Raw genomic sequence first — 16674 nt, 5'->3', positions numbered from 1 at the left:
TGTTATCACATAACATGGCAAGACAGCATATAAGACTTAAAGGGCTACTGGTCATGCAACATATGTGTGGTACTTTAAATGAATTGTGCTTTTTCTCCAGAAGTCTTGCATTCATTTTTTAATTTAAGGGTTTTCATATTAAAACATATGTCATTGGGAATCTTTCCACAAATCTGATACATAATACAAATTACACTATTTGCTTAATTGCAATATTTCTCAACCTTGACAGCCTGAAGATGCGTGGACATCAACTCCTGTTGATGTCCACATATTTTCAAGTTGTCAGAGTTCAGAAACCTGGTCTAATAGCTGATAATTTGTTGGATTCAAATGTGCTAGTCAGTGCTGAGGGAATATTCCTGCATTTTCACACATTGCTTATTTGTACATTATAGTATAGGACTGAGCTCAGTCCTTGAAATATGATTGTTGCCCTACTAGTTACACAGTGCCATACAGTGGTTCTCTACCTTGGGGTCGGGATCCCTTTGGGGGAGGTCAAATGACCGTTTCACAGGGGTCACCTAAGACCATGGGAAAAGACAAATTTCCCATGGTGTTAGGAACTAAAGCTTCTATTCTGGCTCCTCGGAACATATTTTTAAAATTTGACCAATCAGGCGCTTACTGTGGGGGTGTCCGTCTGACCTTCCTGCCAATCAGTTTAAAGCTCTGTTGGGAGAATTGGCACTAGACTTATGGTTGGTGATCACCACAACATGAAGAACTGTATTAAGGGATTGCGGCATTAGAAAGGTTGAGAATGACTGATATAATGTCAGTAGAAATAGCCAACATTACTGAGACTATTTCTATAGATCAGCACCCCCTATGGATGTGATGGGCCACAGCTTCCATCATCCATTACCAAGCACTTCTATGATGCAGGTGATGAGAATTGTAATCCCAATAAATTGAACAAGCGCCAGCTGATAAAGAAGAATGGCAACTCTTCATGCTAAAATACTTACCGTACATTCAGAATAATTTGTAGGATCCAGTCAAATATTTTCTTCTGTTCATTTCTAAACAGGACACAGTATAACGAGAGAATGGCACAGGCAGTCCTTGACTTCTGAGCCCAAAATTTCCAATGCCAAGCAAGACAGTTGTTAAATGAGGTCTTCCTCATTTTATGACTTTTCTTGCAATAGTACTCCTAAGTTAGTAATATGGTTCTTACATGAATGTTGCTTCCCCCATTGACTTTGATTGACAGAAGGTCACAAAAGGTGATCATATCACTCCAGGACACTGCAATTGTCATAAATACCAATTTCCAAGCTTCTGAATTTTGATACTATGACCACAGGGATGCTTCAACAGTCATGTGAAAAATGGTCATAAGTCACTTTGCAGTTGTAACTTTGGTTATAAGTCGAGGACTACCTGTAATATAGTAGCTGGTTGATATGTCCATGCTAAATGGATGCTCATGACTTTGAGGTAGCTTACTTTCATATAGAAAAATATGCCTATTGTATCAAAGAATTAATTTCCCAGTAATTGCCATTAGTTATTTTGGGGGGGGGGGGGTGGTTCTGAGAACAGTTTCTGTAACTATGGTGTTGCCATAGATAGAGTTTTGATGGCTGTGCAATCTGCCTAGACACATTTATTGTCTCAAATCAATACATTTATTGTCACCTTTTGGTGTGAAGAACCTTGGACTTCACACCAAAAATGAATTAGTCTTTATTTTTTAAAACAGTCTACACAGAGGCCAATAATCCTCTATTTGCTCCTTTAAATGGTTCCTGGACAAATCAAAGTTTTACGATTGAGTTCTCTTCACTGCTGAAAACTATTTCAGAAATCACTGTATTTGGGATCACTCTCTTTAGTGATTGAATAACACGGTCAAGCTGGCAATAAATCACATAAAACCAGCATTTTTTGAGATTTGGGGCAGTAACACGTCTGTTCATTTGCCTAACAATCTGATTTCAAGAATTGCCACGTTACATGGGATGTCTGAGACAGAAGCAATTCAGTTTTTAGAAAATGCCTCTTAAACTATCAAGCAAGCAAACCTGAATCCAAGGAGTTGCATTACGTTGAAGGAAATTTGTTTCTTTATATCTGCATGGTTTTTAATTATTTTCCATCTATGAGGAAATTATATTTATTGTACTTATACTATATATTATGGAATCGAATGATTCACAGCAGGACCAAGTTCTGCAAACTTATCTTCCTACCACTGCAGCATCATGGTTGACTCAGCCTTCCATCCTTCTGAGGTGGGTAAAATGAGGACCCGGATTGTGGGGGCAATATACTGGCTCTGTTAAAAAGTGCTATTGCTAACATGTTGTAAGTCTAAGGAGAAGGGCAGCATAAAAATCGAATGAATGAATAAATAAATAAATAAATAAATGACTGGATGATGTTTTTCCTATTGACTGATGATATGCAGATCAGAAAGGACAGCAAAGCTAAGAAATCCATCAAATTATTTTGCTCACCATCTGCTGCATTCGCATCAGGAAGGGTGATTTAATACTTTAATTCCCCTTAATGCCAATCAAACATTCAAATGTTTTATTGTAGGTAGGAATTTGCATTGCCTACAATTGTAAAATGGATTCAACTTTCAAGGGGAGATTGGACTGCTATTTGTCCGAAATGGTGTAGGGGCTTTAGGGACTTGTGCCTGAGCAAGGGGTTGGACTAGAGGACCTACAATGTCCTTTCCAATTTAAATAAAGTAAGTAAGCAAGTAAACAAACAAACAAACATTTTTCAGATGGGCCAGGATGTATTAGGAGCATCTAAAACTCCTTAATTATTATCAGTATTGGAATATGTATTACATAAAGCTAAAAACTTAAGGTAGTCATTACAGGTAGTCCTTGACAAAAATTCATTTAGCAATTGTTCAGAGTTACAACAGCACTGAAAAAATGACTTATGATCCACCATCAATGGGGAAGCCAGATTCACTTAATAACGGTGTTACTAACTGAACTGCAGTGATTCACTTAACAACTGTGGCAAGAAAGGTCACAAAATGAGGCAGAACTCGCTTAACAAATGTTTCATTTAGCAACATAAATTTCAGCCTCAATTGTAATTCATAGACTAACTGTAGTGCATCTTGAAGCCAACATGCCAAGGATGAAGACTCGACAATAATCTTGGACTAGTGGACTGGGATTCTAACCTCAGGTTTTAGAAAATTCTGCAGGCCATTTTAAAAGATTGTATGGGTGTGTGTGTGTGTGTGTGTGTGTGTGTGTGTTTTCCCTTTGATTATAGTGTGTGCCTCTATCAAAAGGTCAATCTTAATTGTTCTTATGTCTTTGGGTTTGTCTTTGTTGTGTAGATGGTGTCTGGGCAGCCTATTTGTGGGTTAAGGGAAGTAGGTTCTTTGTCTGGCTAATTATTCTGGTCCATGTAATTGGTTTTACTATTTATCAGTTGATTGAGCAATCTTAGTAGCCAATCTTTGTTAAAATGTACCTATTTGATTGCAACATAATTTCAAGTCTTCCTGAATTGAGGCAGTGGAGGAAAGAATCATCTATAATTACCATTATTAAAATTCTTTTTCTACAAAAAGTAAAATTTCCTCCACTATTTGTATAGAAGAGTGTTTCAACACTTATAAGACCCTGATCTGTCTTTTAAATCCCTTCTCTCTCCTCTCCTGGGATTTCTTCCCATTGCTATTTTCTTCTTTATTAATGGGCAGCTGATAAACCACTGGCACCTTCCCAAAGTTGGCCTTGGTCGAGCCTCTTCTCCCCCCTCCTTCCCCCAGCCCCTTCAATGTCTGTGAAGAACATTCCTTCTTTTATTTGTCTACTTTTTATAGCTATGGTTCCTCCAAACCCACACATCCTTCCTCCATCTGTTTCAAGGTTGCAGCTTTCATAAGCAATTTTGCAGTGCTGACACTGGGCCAAAAGGCTTAAAAGAGGAGGGGAGGAAAGCACTCCAGGTGCCTGCAATTTTCTCAGCAGCTTGTTCTTCCCCAGCCTGTTGTGATTGGATAGTGGGTTCCTGTGTCTTTACCCAAAGATAAACCACTTTTATCTAATAAAAGGTTTGGGAAGCACTGCCTTAGATGTTAATTTAGAATGGCAAACTTTAACCCCCTCAGAAAGGGTCCATAACTTGGGTGGCCTCCTGGATACACAGCTGAGCCTTGAGTTGAGGCCCTATTTGGACCAGGAGGCTCTGCGCACAGTCACTCAGGCCCTCATCATCTCCCATCATTACCCTTAGATTATCTACAGTTGACCTATCCAGATTCCTAAGAGGTCAGTAAGGGGCGAGTACAAGTGCACTAGAGTCCCTTCTGTCCCCTGTCCTTTTGCTCTCCTATATCTCCTATTCCTTTCTTCTATTCCTTTATCTCTTCTTCTATTCTTTCACTGATATGCTCTATTACTATACCTTCTTTTCTATTATTTCTTAGATATATTTTACTATGAGTATCTCCTCTATAACCTTCATCATGTATTTTACTATGTATATGTAGATATATACCCACTAAAACCCTCAGTGTATTGGACAAAATAAATAAATAAAATATTGCAATGCGCTCTACATGGGGCTACCCTTGAAGAGTGTTAGGAAACTACAGATAGTCCAGAATGCAGCTGCATGAACTGTTATGGATGTACCTAGATACACCCATAAAACACCAATGCTCTGCGCACTGCAATGGCTGCCAATTGGTCTCTGGTCACAATTCAAGGTCTTGGTTATTACCTATAAAGCCCTACATGGCTTAGGACCAAATTATTTACGAGACTGACTCCTGCCATATACAGTGTTCCCTCGATTTCCGCGGGGGATGCGTTCCGAGACCGTCCGCGAAAGTCGAATTTCCGCAAAGTAGAGATGCGGAAGTAAATACACCATTTTTGGCTATGGACAGTATCACAAGCCTTCCCTTAACACTTTAAACCCCTAAATTACCATTTCCCATTCCCTTAACAACCATTTACTCACCCTTATTACTGGTACTCACTATTAAATAAGACACTTAGTGATCCTGATATTTATAAACATAATTATTTATTAACAATAATTATTTTTTTTGTTATTTATTTGCAAAAATTATTAGTTTGGCGATGACATATGACGTCATTGGGTGGGAAAAAACGTGGTATAGGAAAAAAACTGCGAAGTATTTTTTAATTAATATTTTTTGGAAAACCGTGGTATAGGCTATTCGCGAAATTCGAACCCGTGAAAATCGAGGGAACACTGTACCTCCCAGAAACCTATTAGATCACAAGGAGTTGGCCTTCTCCAGGTCCCGTCAACTAAACAATGCAGGTTGACAGGCCCATGGGGGAGGGCATTCTCTGTGGCTGCCCCAACTTTATGGAACCAGCTACCCCCCCCACTCCTGATATCCATACTGCTCCTACTCTGCTGTCCTTCTGAATGTAAGTAACATCACTCAAAATTGTATCAGATTCTGTGTGTTTGGATAGCTCATTGGGCTTATTATGGTTTTATTGTTCTTTATTAACTAATGTTTGACTTTTGTTATATTGTATTTATTATTACAGTTGTAAGCTGCCGAGTCCCATTGGGATTGGGCGGCACAGAAGTCAAATTAATAAAATAAAATAAATTATTGCATGTATTTAAAAGCATTTTAAAATTATGTTCCCAAAACTTGGAGCTCATAACTGCAAGGGAAACTATTAATTTACTAAAGGAAGATCAATCTTGAAAAAAATAGAGCTAACGCAATTCGTTTTGGATGACAGATATTTTATGGGATAGCTTTCATAATCAAAATGTTATCATGCATCTCTCGCTTTGTTTAAAAGTGGGGTGGATTTATATTTCTCATAAATATGTCTTGGTTATTTCTTTTCAGTATTTGGCGTCTTCCCCCCCCCCCCCCCTTTTTGCTGTAATACTCCTTTGGATTTTTACAACCCGGATCCCATAGCCAGATCTGAAAGACTTCCAGTAAGGGAAGAGGTCAGTAAAGGATGTGCATAAGTGCACCAGCGTTCCTTCTGTTACCTGTCCTAATGTTTCTCTCTTACTAGTATCATGTATATAAACATTGTTGTATCGTTGTATCCTACCAATACGTACTTGGCAAAGCAAACACATAAAAATAAATAGGTTACAACAACGAGCACAATAAAAAGCAATGTAAAAACGCATTTATAACCTTAAAAACCATACAAACTCTCAGTCATTCGTGGCCCTATCCTGGTTTCTTCCTTGCCCTTCGACACTTTTGTTTGCAAATTACAACTAAGCCCATTGCGAAATAAAACCACCGGGTGAAGCAATGGGGTGTAGCAAAGCCGGTTTAGTTACTATATTCGATTAGTAGGACCCAGCCACGTAGTTTCGGTGCAACGCTCAAATACCAGGGGACAAACTGAGGGGGAGGGATGGGGAAGAGGCGCCAGCATACCCGCAGGGTGTTATCTCGCCACATCCCCCTCCCTCTGCAATACAATGGGAGGGGGCTTTACTTTGAAGTGCGTTTGCAACTAATATTTCTCCCCTAAGAGTGAAGTAATATGGGAGGCGGGGAGGATGAAGATGCAAGACCGCCGCAGAGGACCCATTTAGCGCCGCCCACCCCATAACGGTGGGGGGGGGGTGTTCCGAAACAAACGCTCGGCTACGTCCCTGAGAATTTTTTTGCAAACTATAAAAGTGGCTTTAAAAAAAAGAGGGAGAAGAGGCGGGGCTTTTAGGGGGTGTTTCTCGGCACGCGCTGTCGGCTCTTACCGCTGCTCCACCCCTCCCTCGCCCCCCCCCACCCCCGCCTCTCCTTGTTCTGGCAACCTAGCTCTGGCAACTGAAGGACGCGGAGATTAGCCGATGAGGAGGCGGCGTCTCCCAAAAGCCGGCCAATGAGGGCGTCGAGGAGGGGCGGGAAGCTCGGCCAGAGTCAAGTGCGCGTGCGGGTGGTTGCTAGCGGCGCTTCCCCCCCTCCCCTCCCCCTGCTCACTTTTGTTGTGGCTCTGAGGGAGAGAGCGCTGGTGCTGTCTGTAGCGGCAACGACGGGAAGCCGCCCCCTCCCTCTTTTCCCCGTTTTGGTTTTGGTGGGGCCGGGAGGGGGAGAAGAAGGAGGAACGACCACTTTCCCCTTTAGGCGCTCAGCCTCCTTGCTTGGGAAGGAGGGGGGCAGCTGCTGTCTCTTGCGGACGTGGGCTCCGAGCTCAACGAGGCGCCCTCCCCCCCCCCACTTTACGCGCCGAGCCCGAGAAGGAAGATAAAAGCCGCCCTCCAACCCTTGTGAACCTCCCAAAAGGACCTTGGGGAAGAGGGGAGGAAGGAACCCCGCGAGGTCCAAGTCTCAGGTAAGTGAAGAGGTGGTGTGTGTGTGGAAGGTGAGGGACATAAAAGACCCTCCCTCCCTTCCTAATTCCCTCTGTCTGCCATATGGAGGAGAAGCCCATCTGCTTCCCCTATTTGTGTTTGTGGGGTATGGGGGGTGCATTCCCACTTTTTTCCCCCTGGTTACTGCAGCGTCGTCTGCTTGGTGGTTTTTTTTTTGCAAAGCTTTCCTTGCAAGAGCTCGTTCTTTTCAAAGGGGACCCCAAGATGCGGTGTGCAGGTTCCCCCCCCCCCCCCCGATAAGACAAGTCTTCTTCAAAGAGGGAAAGGTCCTGCTTGGCTTCTTCCCAGTCTCTTCTCCCTGACCTCCTTTCAAGCATTTTGAGAAATTCAGAAAGTTTTAAAAGCTTTGCTCCAGCTTCTGGGTTTTTTTGTTGTTGTTGGTGTCCCCAAAGACCATATGTATATAAAAAAGATGCCTTTTTGCCTTCTGGCCCAACATTTGAAAGATGTTGGCTAAATTTATTTGGGCAGAACTTTACCAATCACAACAGGAACACAGTGCATATGATAAAGTGGACTCTTGTGACAATTTTGTCTTTAAAAAAAATGCTATTAATGTTTTTTTCTGCAAAAGAATTGGACATGAATGCCACTTGATAATCATAACTACAATAATGAAGAATCTATTTATGTATAGTATTGGCTTCCACATTATTATTATTTTAAAAATGTGTTAAATATGTATATTGGCTGCCTTGGAGAAAAATGCATGCAAATATTTTAAGAATCCTATGTCTTTTCTTTTTTGTTCAAGTCCTTTGCTTTTATTTTTCGGTCGAACAAGCATAAGTCATTCTGCCAAATTAAAACAATAGAATAGAATACTTTATTGGCCAAGTGTGATTGGACACACAAGGAATTTGTCTTGGTGCATATGCTTTCAGTGTACATAAAAGAAAAATATACATTTGGCAAGAATCATGAGATACAACACTTAAGGATTGTCATAGGGTTTAGATAAGCAATGGAAAATAAGTAATAAATAAAGTACTGTACATCCTTTCAATGCTTTGCTACATTAAATGTAGCAATTTCCTTACTTAGCAACCAAGTTGGAAGCTATATGGTCACTAAATGAACACATAACTGAGAGTGAAAAAAAACATTACTCTTGCTCCTGTATTGTGAAGTGCATAAATTTGGTCATAAGTGTGTGCACTCATCCAAAAATCTTTAGATTGCAAAATTCCAGATGGCTATTATATGGCAGCAAATAATTCTTGCAGCCTAGATCTATTGATATACTTTTCATACTTGATATAATTGGAGTCACAGAACCAACCACAGTAATAACAAATGTCCCTGTAGATTGCAGAGAATTCACCTATGTATGGTGGCTGTATCTATGTTTATGTATTTGTGGAATTTCAAGGATGATAATTTTTTTCTGGTAAATACAATATGTGTCTCAGAGCCAGATTTCAGTTTGTTGCTTATGTGACCTGATAACTTCAAATAAGAGATTGTCTTATTTGAAAACACTTATCTCAAAAATTTAAAAGCTACATTATTCTGGTAGCAAATACGTTAATAGAAGAACAATTCTAACAGTGTAATCTCTGTGTGGGTTGAAAAATATTCTGTCTTGCATTTGATATTTGAGATACTTTTTACAAACTTTATAGCATAAATGATAATAGTATGTCAAATTCATTCTATATTCTTTCAAAAATGTGTAAAAAGTACCTTAAATATCAAATGCAAGAGAATATTTTTAATTTGCTTATGTGTCATTTTAGTACTATCTTTAAAACATAATGTTGGGATTTCATGGTTAATGATACAATCAGGTAACACATTGCAGTGAATGTCTGAAGGTTTCTTAGAGTACATTTATATATTTTTTAGCTAATTGAAAGTATAGTACAGTTACTATGGATGGACAGTTTCAGTTCTATTTTTTTAAAAAAAGTTTAGCCTCTAAACAGAATTAGAAACACGATACAGTATCTTTCAAAAAATTTAAACATGCCTCTAGAATAGCTGAACTTAAAAGAAAAAATACTTAAAATTGTAATGTAATCCTTTTTTCTATTGGAAGCATCATTCCCACAGGGAATCATTTTGAAGAAAGACATGGTGGGCAAGAATGAAGGGGTGGCAGAGCTGAAGTTAAATGTGAAATATTTCCCCCCCTGATATTTTTCTTTTAAGCTCCTAAATGGGATAAATAGCTCTCTCTAAAGTCTGAACAGATTGCTTGTAATAAATAAACAACAGTTTGGGATTAATGCATGGGAGCTGGTGTTCAATACAAAAACTTGCATGAGTTTAAGTCTCATACTATAGTCACACTTTTGGAAAGCAGTTTTGGAATAAAGGTGGTCAGTTCCCTTTAATTGCATAGATTTTTTTCAGATTATTGGAACTGTCAGGCAGAAGGAATAGCTGCTAAGGTACTACTGTACTTGTCTAATTTGTATTCTTAAGAATTCTGACACAAGAAAAGGTTAGTCTTATTGGACAAGAATGATTTGCTTAGCATTGGATGAGTGAACTTCAGGGCAAAGCTGGGTGACCCTACATTGCAACATTAAGATTTCATTTTGCGAGTTTTTAAAAAAAACAAATCTATTTCTGGTAACTATCTTCTTTTTTCACCTTTGTCCACTCAAAATTACATTGATGAAACTTTTTTGTCTGCAAAGAACTGGGTGCAGAATCCAAGCCTAATTCCCTTTCAATTCGAACAACAAAACATTTTGCCAGTCATACTTTCTGATGCTGTATTGCAACAAATTAAGGATGAATTGCCTCCAGCACCCTATGCACAGTGCCCATGCTTAGTTTGACCTTTAGGTATTGGGATTGGTCTCTCCTGTATGGGCTTAGCAAATGGTTAATATAATTCAAAGGTGTGAGAATTTAATGTGGCCACCTTTCACATTTATTTTTTACTAACTCCTATTAAATGCAGCCAATATGACCAGTGGCAAGTAATTACAATGCATGAAGAAGTTCTTATTACAGTGTGAAATAATGCATTTAGGCAAATGGAATAAGCAAGGCATATGGATCAATTTACTCATTGTTTTTCCTTTATTTACAGAGCTTCTCTAATACAAAATGAAGAGTGCCCGTGGCAGCAGTTCCTCCTTTCAGGGAAACGGTGTCAATGGTGTGGACCTCATTCTTACAGGGCTGCCTATGCAAGTGCTTCAGCGCCCTAGCAGTGCCTCCCCAGGCAAACACATTGCTCGTTCCATTTCTGTCATTACGGAAAACAAACCCAAGAGGAATATGCTGGTGAGTACTGATGTTGTAACAAGCATTATTCTTCTAAAGCTTATGGTTTATATTCCTTTCACTCCTAGAGAATAGATTTAGTTTAAATGTAATCTTTTAAGTTCTGTTGATGTACAAAGTAATAATGTGTCTTCAGTTTGTTTGGATGAAGAGCTTTGCATTCAGTTATTCTTTTGGTCAGATGAGAGAGAGAGGGATGGAGGGAGTTAGAGAGAACAAGAACGAGCATAACAAAGTCGCCTTAGGTGCCCCCCAAAACACCTTTGAGACAACCATGACCGGGATGACTGAGAATTTCTACAGACTTTTAACTATACAGTTTGGGATGAACACCCTTTGAATGGTGTTGGTAGTAGGAATGGATTTCCAGAGGAAAAATTGCAGAGTATGGGAACTAGAAGCACTACTCTGGTGACCCTGAGGACACAGGTAAACCTCCAAGTACTTCAACAATACTCTAAAACAATGTTTCCCAAATGTTTGACATATGTGTACCCTTTCTATAATTTTGTAATTCTTATTACCCCTCCTCAAACAAAATGGATGTATTTTAATAATATATATATATATATCAAGTATATCAAAATATTTTTATTTTTATTCTTTGGTACATACACAAAATAATAATAAATGAAAAATAAAATTATTCATAATAAAATATAAATAACAGTTATAAATAACATTCATTTGGATCAATGAGAAGGATTAAATTGTTTGTGCTGAGATGACAGATCATCATAATTTGGTTCCCTGGTTGCTAATTTTAATCTGAGATGCGGTTCCACGTCCAATAGTCTGTTTCTTTTTCTCGACTTAATGTCTACAAATGCTGAAAAAGCAACTTCACATAAATATGAAGTTGGAAAAGGCCAGATGTATTGCAGAACTTTTTCTGAACGCGTACCCCCACCAAACTCTTCCGGTACCCCTGGGGGTACGTGTGCCACACTTTGGGAAATGCTGCTCTAAAAGGATGCAGGTGACCAGCTGTCTGCAAGGAATATAAATCCTTCTACTCCCCTGTCAGAGTTGAAGAAACTTCTTGGATGAGAAACAAAAGCTCTTCAAAAGAAAAAAAATAAATGAAGTCCGGTTACCTCCTGAAAAAGCACCTTTGGGACTACCTTGCTTTGTATAACCTTTGTAGTTACCAAATGAAAGGCAGAATCTACATCCATCAAAAAAGAACAATAGTTACCGTACCTTGACAAAATACTTCACATTGTCTGGAAACATCCTTAGTCTCTCTTATCTCTTGTCACAAAAGGCAAAAGAAGCTTCTGCATCTCTCTTAGAAATGCTGGAGAGAGAGTGGAGAAAGCATTCCCTTCTAATCTTTGCTTAGTTTCCCCCAAGCATTAATCCGAACTAGAAGATGCAATCCTGCAAGGGTTTTTGCATATGGAGGAAGTTCCTGCTTTTTGCAAATTTTACAGGAGGGGAGGTCTGAGAGGAGAGCTGTGAAGCAGAAGAAGGGGAAGTAACAGGGTTGCTCTTTTTTGTTAAAATACAAGAAAATACTTTGAAGATGGTGCATTCCTCAGATGTTCCTTGAAATGAACAATCCTTCAAAGACTGGCAAAGCCCCGAATCCCGGACAGTCTAATTTTCAAACATTTTCAAGGGCAGAAACTTAATAGCTCAATAATAGTCATTTATCTATCGTTATGTTATCCCCCCCCTTCCCTCCTCCCTCAAGAGGCATAGCACTATTGACAGAAAATTGTCTATATAATGAAAAGTAAATGCAAAATTAACATTTCTACTGTAAAAAAAACCAAGCCTGAATTTAAGCGCTGAAGCAGGAGCAGGTGGTAGAGTATGTTTAAGATCCTTCTCTCACCCCACTTGTCTCCTGTAGAGAAGTTTGTCACTCACTTTCAAAATATCAGTTTGGCAGAGAACTGTAGAATCATGAGAGACCACGAAAGAATTTTAACTTGAAAAGGGCTCCAAAATTACAGCATTCCTCTATAATAAGCATCCCTCTATAGAAAATGTTTCATTGATGTACTTTACTCTTTATAGCCAAGGGAAGTTGCAATTGCATATTATTTTTGGATTACAACAATGTACTAACAAATTCAATCAATTAGACCTGCAAATTGGGTTGGGTGTAGAGCAAAACTAGCTGTAAGATAACGAAGTTATATGATGGAATTGTGAGATCCTAACACACAGGAAACTCATGAAGGAAAAAAATGTGTTTGAGAAATAAGCCATCCGTGTTATAATGCAGTCTGTTGCTCTGCTCAACCATAGATAGGGATTATGCAGAGTTATGCATAGGGATGTGTGACATTCTATCAATTTTTTTACTATATTAAAACCTTTGCCATTCATGTGAGAGAGTACAGAAGAAACTATGGTGCACACTTCATGGCCATCAGTGGTGAAATTTTTCCAAAATTTCAAAATGGAAAGGATCAAACAGCTTTCAGAAGAGGTTGTCATGATAGTCAAAGAAAAAGTGAAAGGGAATGAAAGAGCTGTACAACAAGAAGAAAGCATGACAGCTGAATATAGATTTCTAGAAACAAGCAAAAAACCAACAAATGCAAGGAAATTGGCTAAACAACAATTAGTTATTAATTCAATCTACACAATACCGTAGATTATACTGAATTCCAGATGCATAAAAATAACACTACATGAACATCCACCAGGTAGATGTAACCTTTCTTCCACAGCCTTGGCCCATATTGTGAATCTATATTGCCAGCCTCTTGACAAAGCTGATGAGTCTGTTCTGAGGCAAAGCTTTTTGTCTCACTAAATCTACACAACATTAACAACTCTGTGGGAATTTTAAAAACTTCTCCTTTTTTTTTGCTGCTTAAAACTTAAGAAATACTTTCAATGCTAAACAACACGTTTAGTTATTAATTCAATCTAAACAATACTGTAGATTATACTGAATTCCAGATGCATAAAAATAACACTACATGAACATCCCCCAGGTAGATGTAACCCTGAATCATATCATTATATTGAATGTTCTTGCCAGCAGATGTTCTTATCAGCAGATTTTTACTTTTTCTACTTATCAGTAAAAATGGATAAAAACAACATTGCTAGTAGGGCAGAACAAGATGCCTTTCAAGATCCCAATAATAACATTAGCAAGGTGATAAGAGTCATTTGTCATTGTGAATAAATTGGATTATCTCAAGAAAAGTGAGAGACAGCCATCCAATGGCATCTTTTACTAATTTACCTTCATATCCAAATGGCAGTATATTTGACAAAACTATGCAATTTTATGTAAAGTTACTAAGGACACCCAAGACTGTATTTATGTAGAGGCACCCCAGGAGCCCAGACCAAGTATCTTCTCTGTACCTTGATAGACAACTCTGGGCTGTTGTTTGTCAGGCATTGGAACAATGGAAATCTGGTTACAAGGATTTCAATTTTATGTCAGCAACTTCCCAGCTTACATGAAAGACATTGCAACTTCCTAAAAATATTGATTTATATGGGTTATCTTCTTAACATATTTTTAGCTACCATAGATGTTGAGGCAATATATCCCAGCAGGGACTTCGAGTTATGCCAACATACTTTGCTTTCAGATCCATTCATATCTGCACATGTAGTTCCATTATATGCCAATGCTTTCTCAACTTCTACCTCCTTTAACCTCTCCTTTCTTTGAGATTCATTGGTTATGTTTTCATTAACTAAGCCTTGGAAAAGAATAATCAAATTCCATTATGATTTCAACAGTTTTTATCCCACCATCAACCTCAGCATATCTGCTGAACAATTTGTGAATGTAATGACCAAAGTACATGATGAGCACATGAACATCACTTTATACCGAAAGCTTATAGACCATTATCAATGCGTACATGCTTATGGCTTCCATTTAGAACAAAGCACCAAAGATGAACATCTTTATACTAAGTTTCCCCCCCCCCCAAAAAAAGGTATCATAAAATATTTCTAGAAGCCAATAGTCTCTATATGATGCAGTTTAGATTAATAAACATTTTAAAAAGTTTAAGTACCTTTTTATAGCTAACAGCGACAATGAAAAGATCACAGATGTAAATGAAACCTAGAAGGGGGGGCATGGGTAGAGAATCTGTGCTCCAACTGCTTGCACAGCCAAACAGATTATCAAGGGAATGGGAAACAATATAACTACCACATTTTTCAGTATAGAAACATAGAAACATAGAAGACTGATGGCAGAAAAAGACCTCATGGTCCATCTGGTCTGCCCTTATACTATTTCCTGTGTTTTATCTTAGGATGGATATATGTTTATCCCAGGCATGTTTAAATTCAGTTAGTGTGGATTTACCAACCACGTCTGCTGGAAGTTTGTTACAAGGATCTACTACTCTTTCAGTGAAATAATATTTTCATATAAGATACACCTTTTTCCTCCCTAAAAGAGGCTGAATATTTGGCTTCCTCTTATACTGTACTCTGTAGCTTTTGAAACATTTTTCCCAGCCCTAACTAGATGCTAATGATCTTCCTGGCTTGCAGCATTTATTTTTATTCCTACTCCCTCCGAAGCAGTTTTTCTTCCCTAAGTCTTTGCAGGCTTGTTTTCATACCTACTCCCTCTGAAAAAAGGCTTTTTCAGCCCTAACCAGAGGATAACATAATGTGCTGAAGCTGAACAGACTGAGGACGCTAGCCAGATGAATACCTGGTATGTAGATCCCCCCTCCTTATTTTCCTTCCCCAAAAGTAAGATGCATCTTATACTCCGAAAAATACAGTAGTATGCCATTGGAACTCAGAATAAGGGTAAAGTAGTATTCAGTGTTCAAGGATATTCTATTACAAATTCCAGAATAGCCTTTGGGAAACAAAGAAACTTTTGCCAATATAATTGTGCAAGAAATTGCTCTGAAGGCTTCAACAAACAATGGATATTTACCATTTTACAATTGTTACAGTTGATAAAGTCCTTGTGTAATTTGCATCTGCATAATCAGTCTTTCCTTCCTTGCACATCATCCCATTTAAAATCCTATATCAGTGTAACCAAACATTGTAGCTGATGAAATGTGCTGTAATTCACCAAACCTGTGCCTTTTAATTAAATTATTAGTCTGAAAAGTTTTCCTTCTGATATTCAAATATACAATAAACTGTAAGATGTATAATAGAAAAAATAATCAAATACAAGATGGCATTTTTCTCAATATAATGTGCATGCCTTTGAATATAATTTGGCTAAATGCAGTTGTATGAGCATAATTCTTTATGTAGTGGGTGTTTTAGTTTTTTAAAGGACTGTAGTTCCTCCAAATGAATTCTTATCTGAAAACAATGTTGTTCTGTCATTTGTAATTAACTAGGCTAGAATGATAGAAATGAGGCAGAATTAAGAGAATTATTCTCAAGTCGTAGGTACTACTTTACTTTGTTATAACTTGTCTGTCTTTCAGGAAGATGCAGGGCTTGTCACCTCTAGAGCTATGAACAATTTACGAAGATCCAACAGTACAACACAGGTTAATCAGCAAATGAATGATGCCATCATGTGAGCATTAAACACTTACTTATTACTGAAAAATAGACTAGCTTAAAAAGTGCCTTAGAACCTCTTTTGTTCCTTTGAGTACTCTGGGAAAGCTAAGTATTTTTGTTTTGGGATACATCCTTTAGAGTGGACATAAAATATTGGAGTAGTTTATAGGAATAAAATATCTTTCAGAAAAGCTCAAAGCAATGCTATGTGTAGACTTGTTTATTTTATTATTTATTATTTGGATTTGTATGCCGCCCCTCTCCGAAGACTTCTGCAGGATTCCAAATTAATCTTTTGTCATTTTCCTTTTTAGCAGTGCAGATCACCACGATGACTTCCTCACATTGTTTAATAGCAGCTCAACTGGAAGAAAAAAACTAGCAAGTCTAAGCAAAGATTCCCCAGAAAGGAAAACTACCTGGAACATCCTGGTAAGGGCTGAGGTGCATGCGCATTCATTAGAAAAGCTTCGGAAGCTGGTTCTAAAACATAGCTTTATGTTAAGTTTGATAATTCCTCTGCAAATGCATTCAGGATATGTTTAGATTTATTATGTCAAAAATCCATTATTGCAAAAT

The 16674-nt window shown here is 38.2% G+C and overlaps 1 protein-coding gene across 2 annotated transcripts in view; it reads left to right on the top strand.

Moving 5' to 3' along the window:
- The first annotated feature begins 6685 nt into the window (after positions 1–6685).
- CEP131 (centrosomal protein 131) overlaps positions 6686–16674 on the top strand; it is a 36737-nt gene continuing 26748 nt past the window's right edge. Inside the window, exons 1-4 of one of the 2 annotated variants that reach the window (XM_070740188.1) lie at positions 6686–7310; positions 10400–10596; positions 16014–16108; positions 16410–16527. In XM_070740188.1, coding sequence (XP_070596289.1) covers positions 10417–10596; positions 16014–16108; positions 16410–16527 — 393 coding nt within the window. In that variant the 5' untranslated portion in view covers positions 6686–7310; positions 10400–10416. The remainder of the gene's footprint in view (positions 7311–10399; positions 10597–16013; positions 16109–16409; positions 16528–16674) is intronic. The other variant, XM_070740189.1, reaches the window with a different exon arrangement.

This window comes from Erythrolamprus reginae, chromosome 2, assembly GCF_031021105.1.
Source record: "Erythrolamprus reginae isolate rEryReg1 chromosome 2, rEryReg1.hap1, whole genome shotgun sequence".
In the NCBI taxonomy this organism is placed as follows: Eukaryota; Metazoa; Chordata; class Lepidosauria; order Squamata; family Dipsadidae; genus Erythrolamprus; species Erythrolamprus reginae.
Note: the sequence above shows the minus strand (reverse complement) of the source record. Positions and strands in the feature narration are given on the sequence as shown.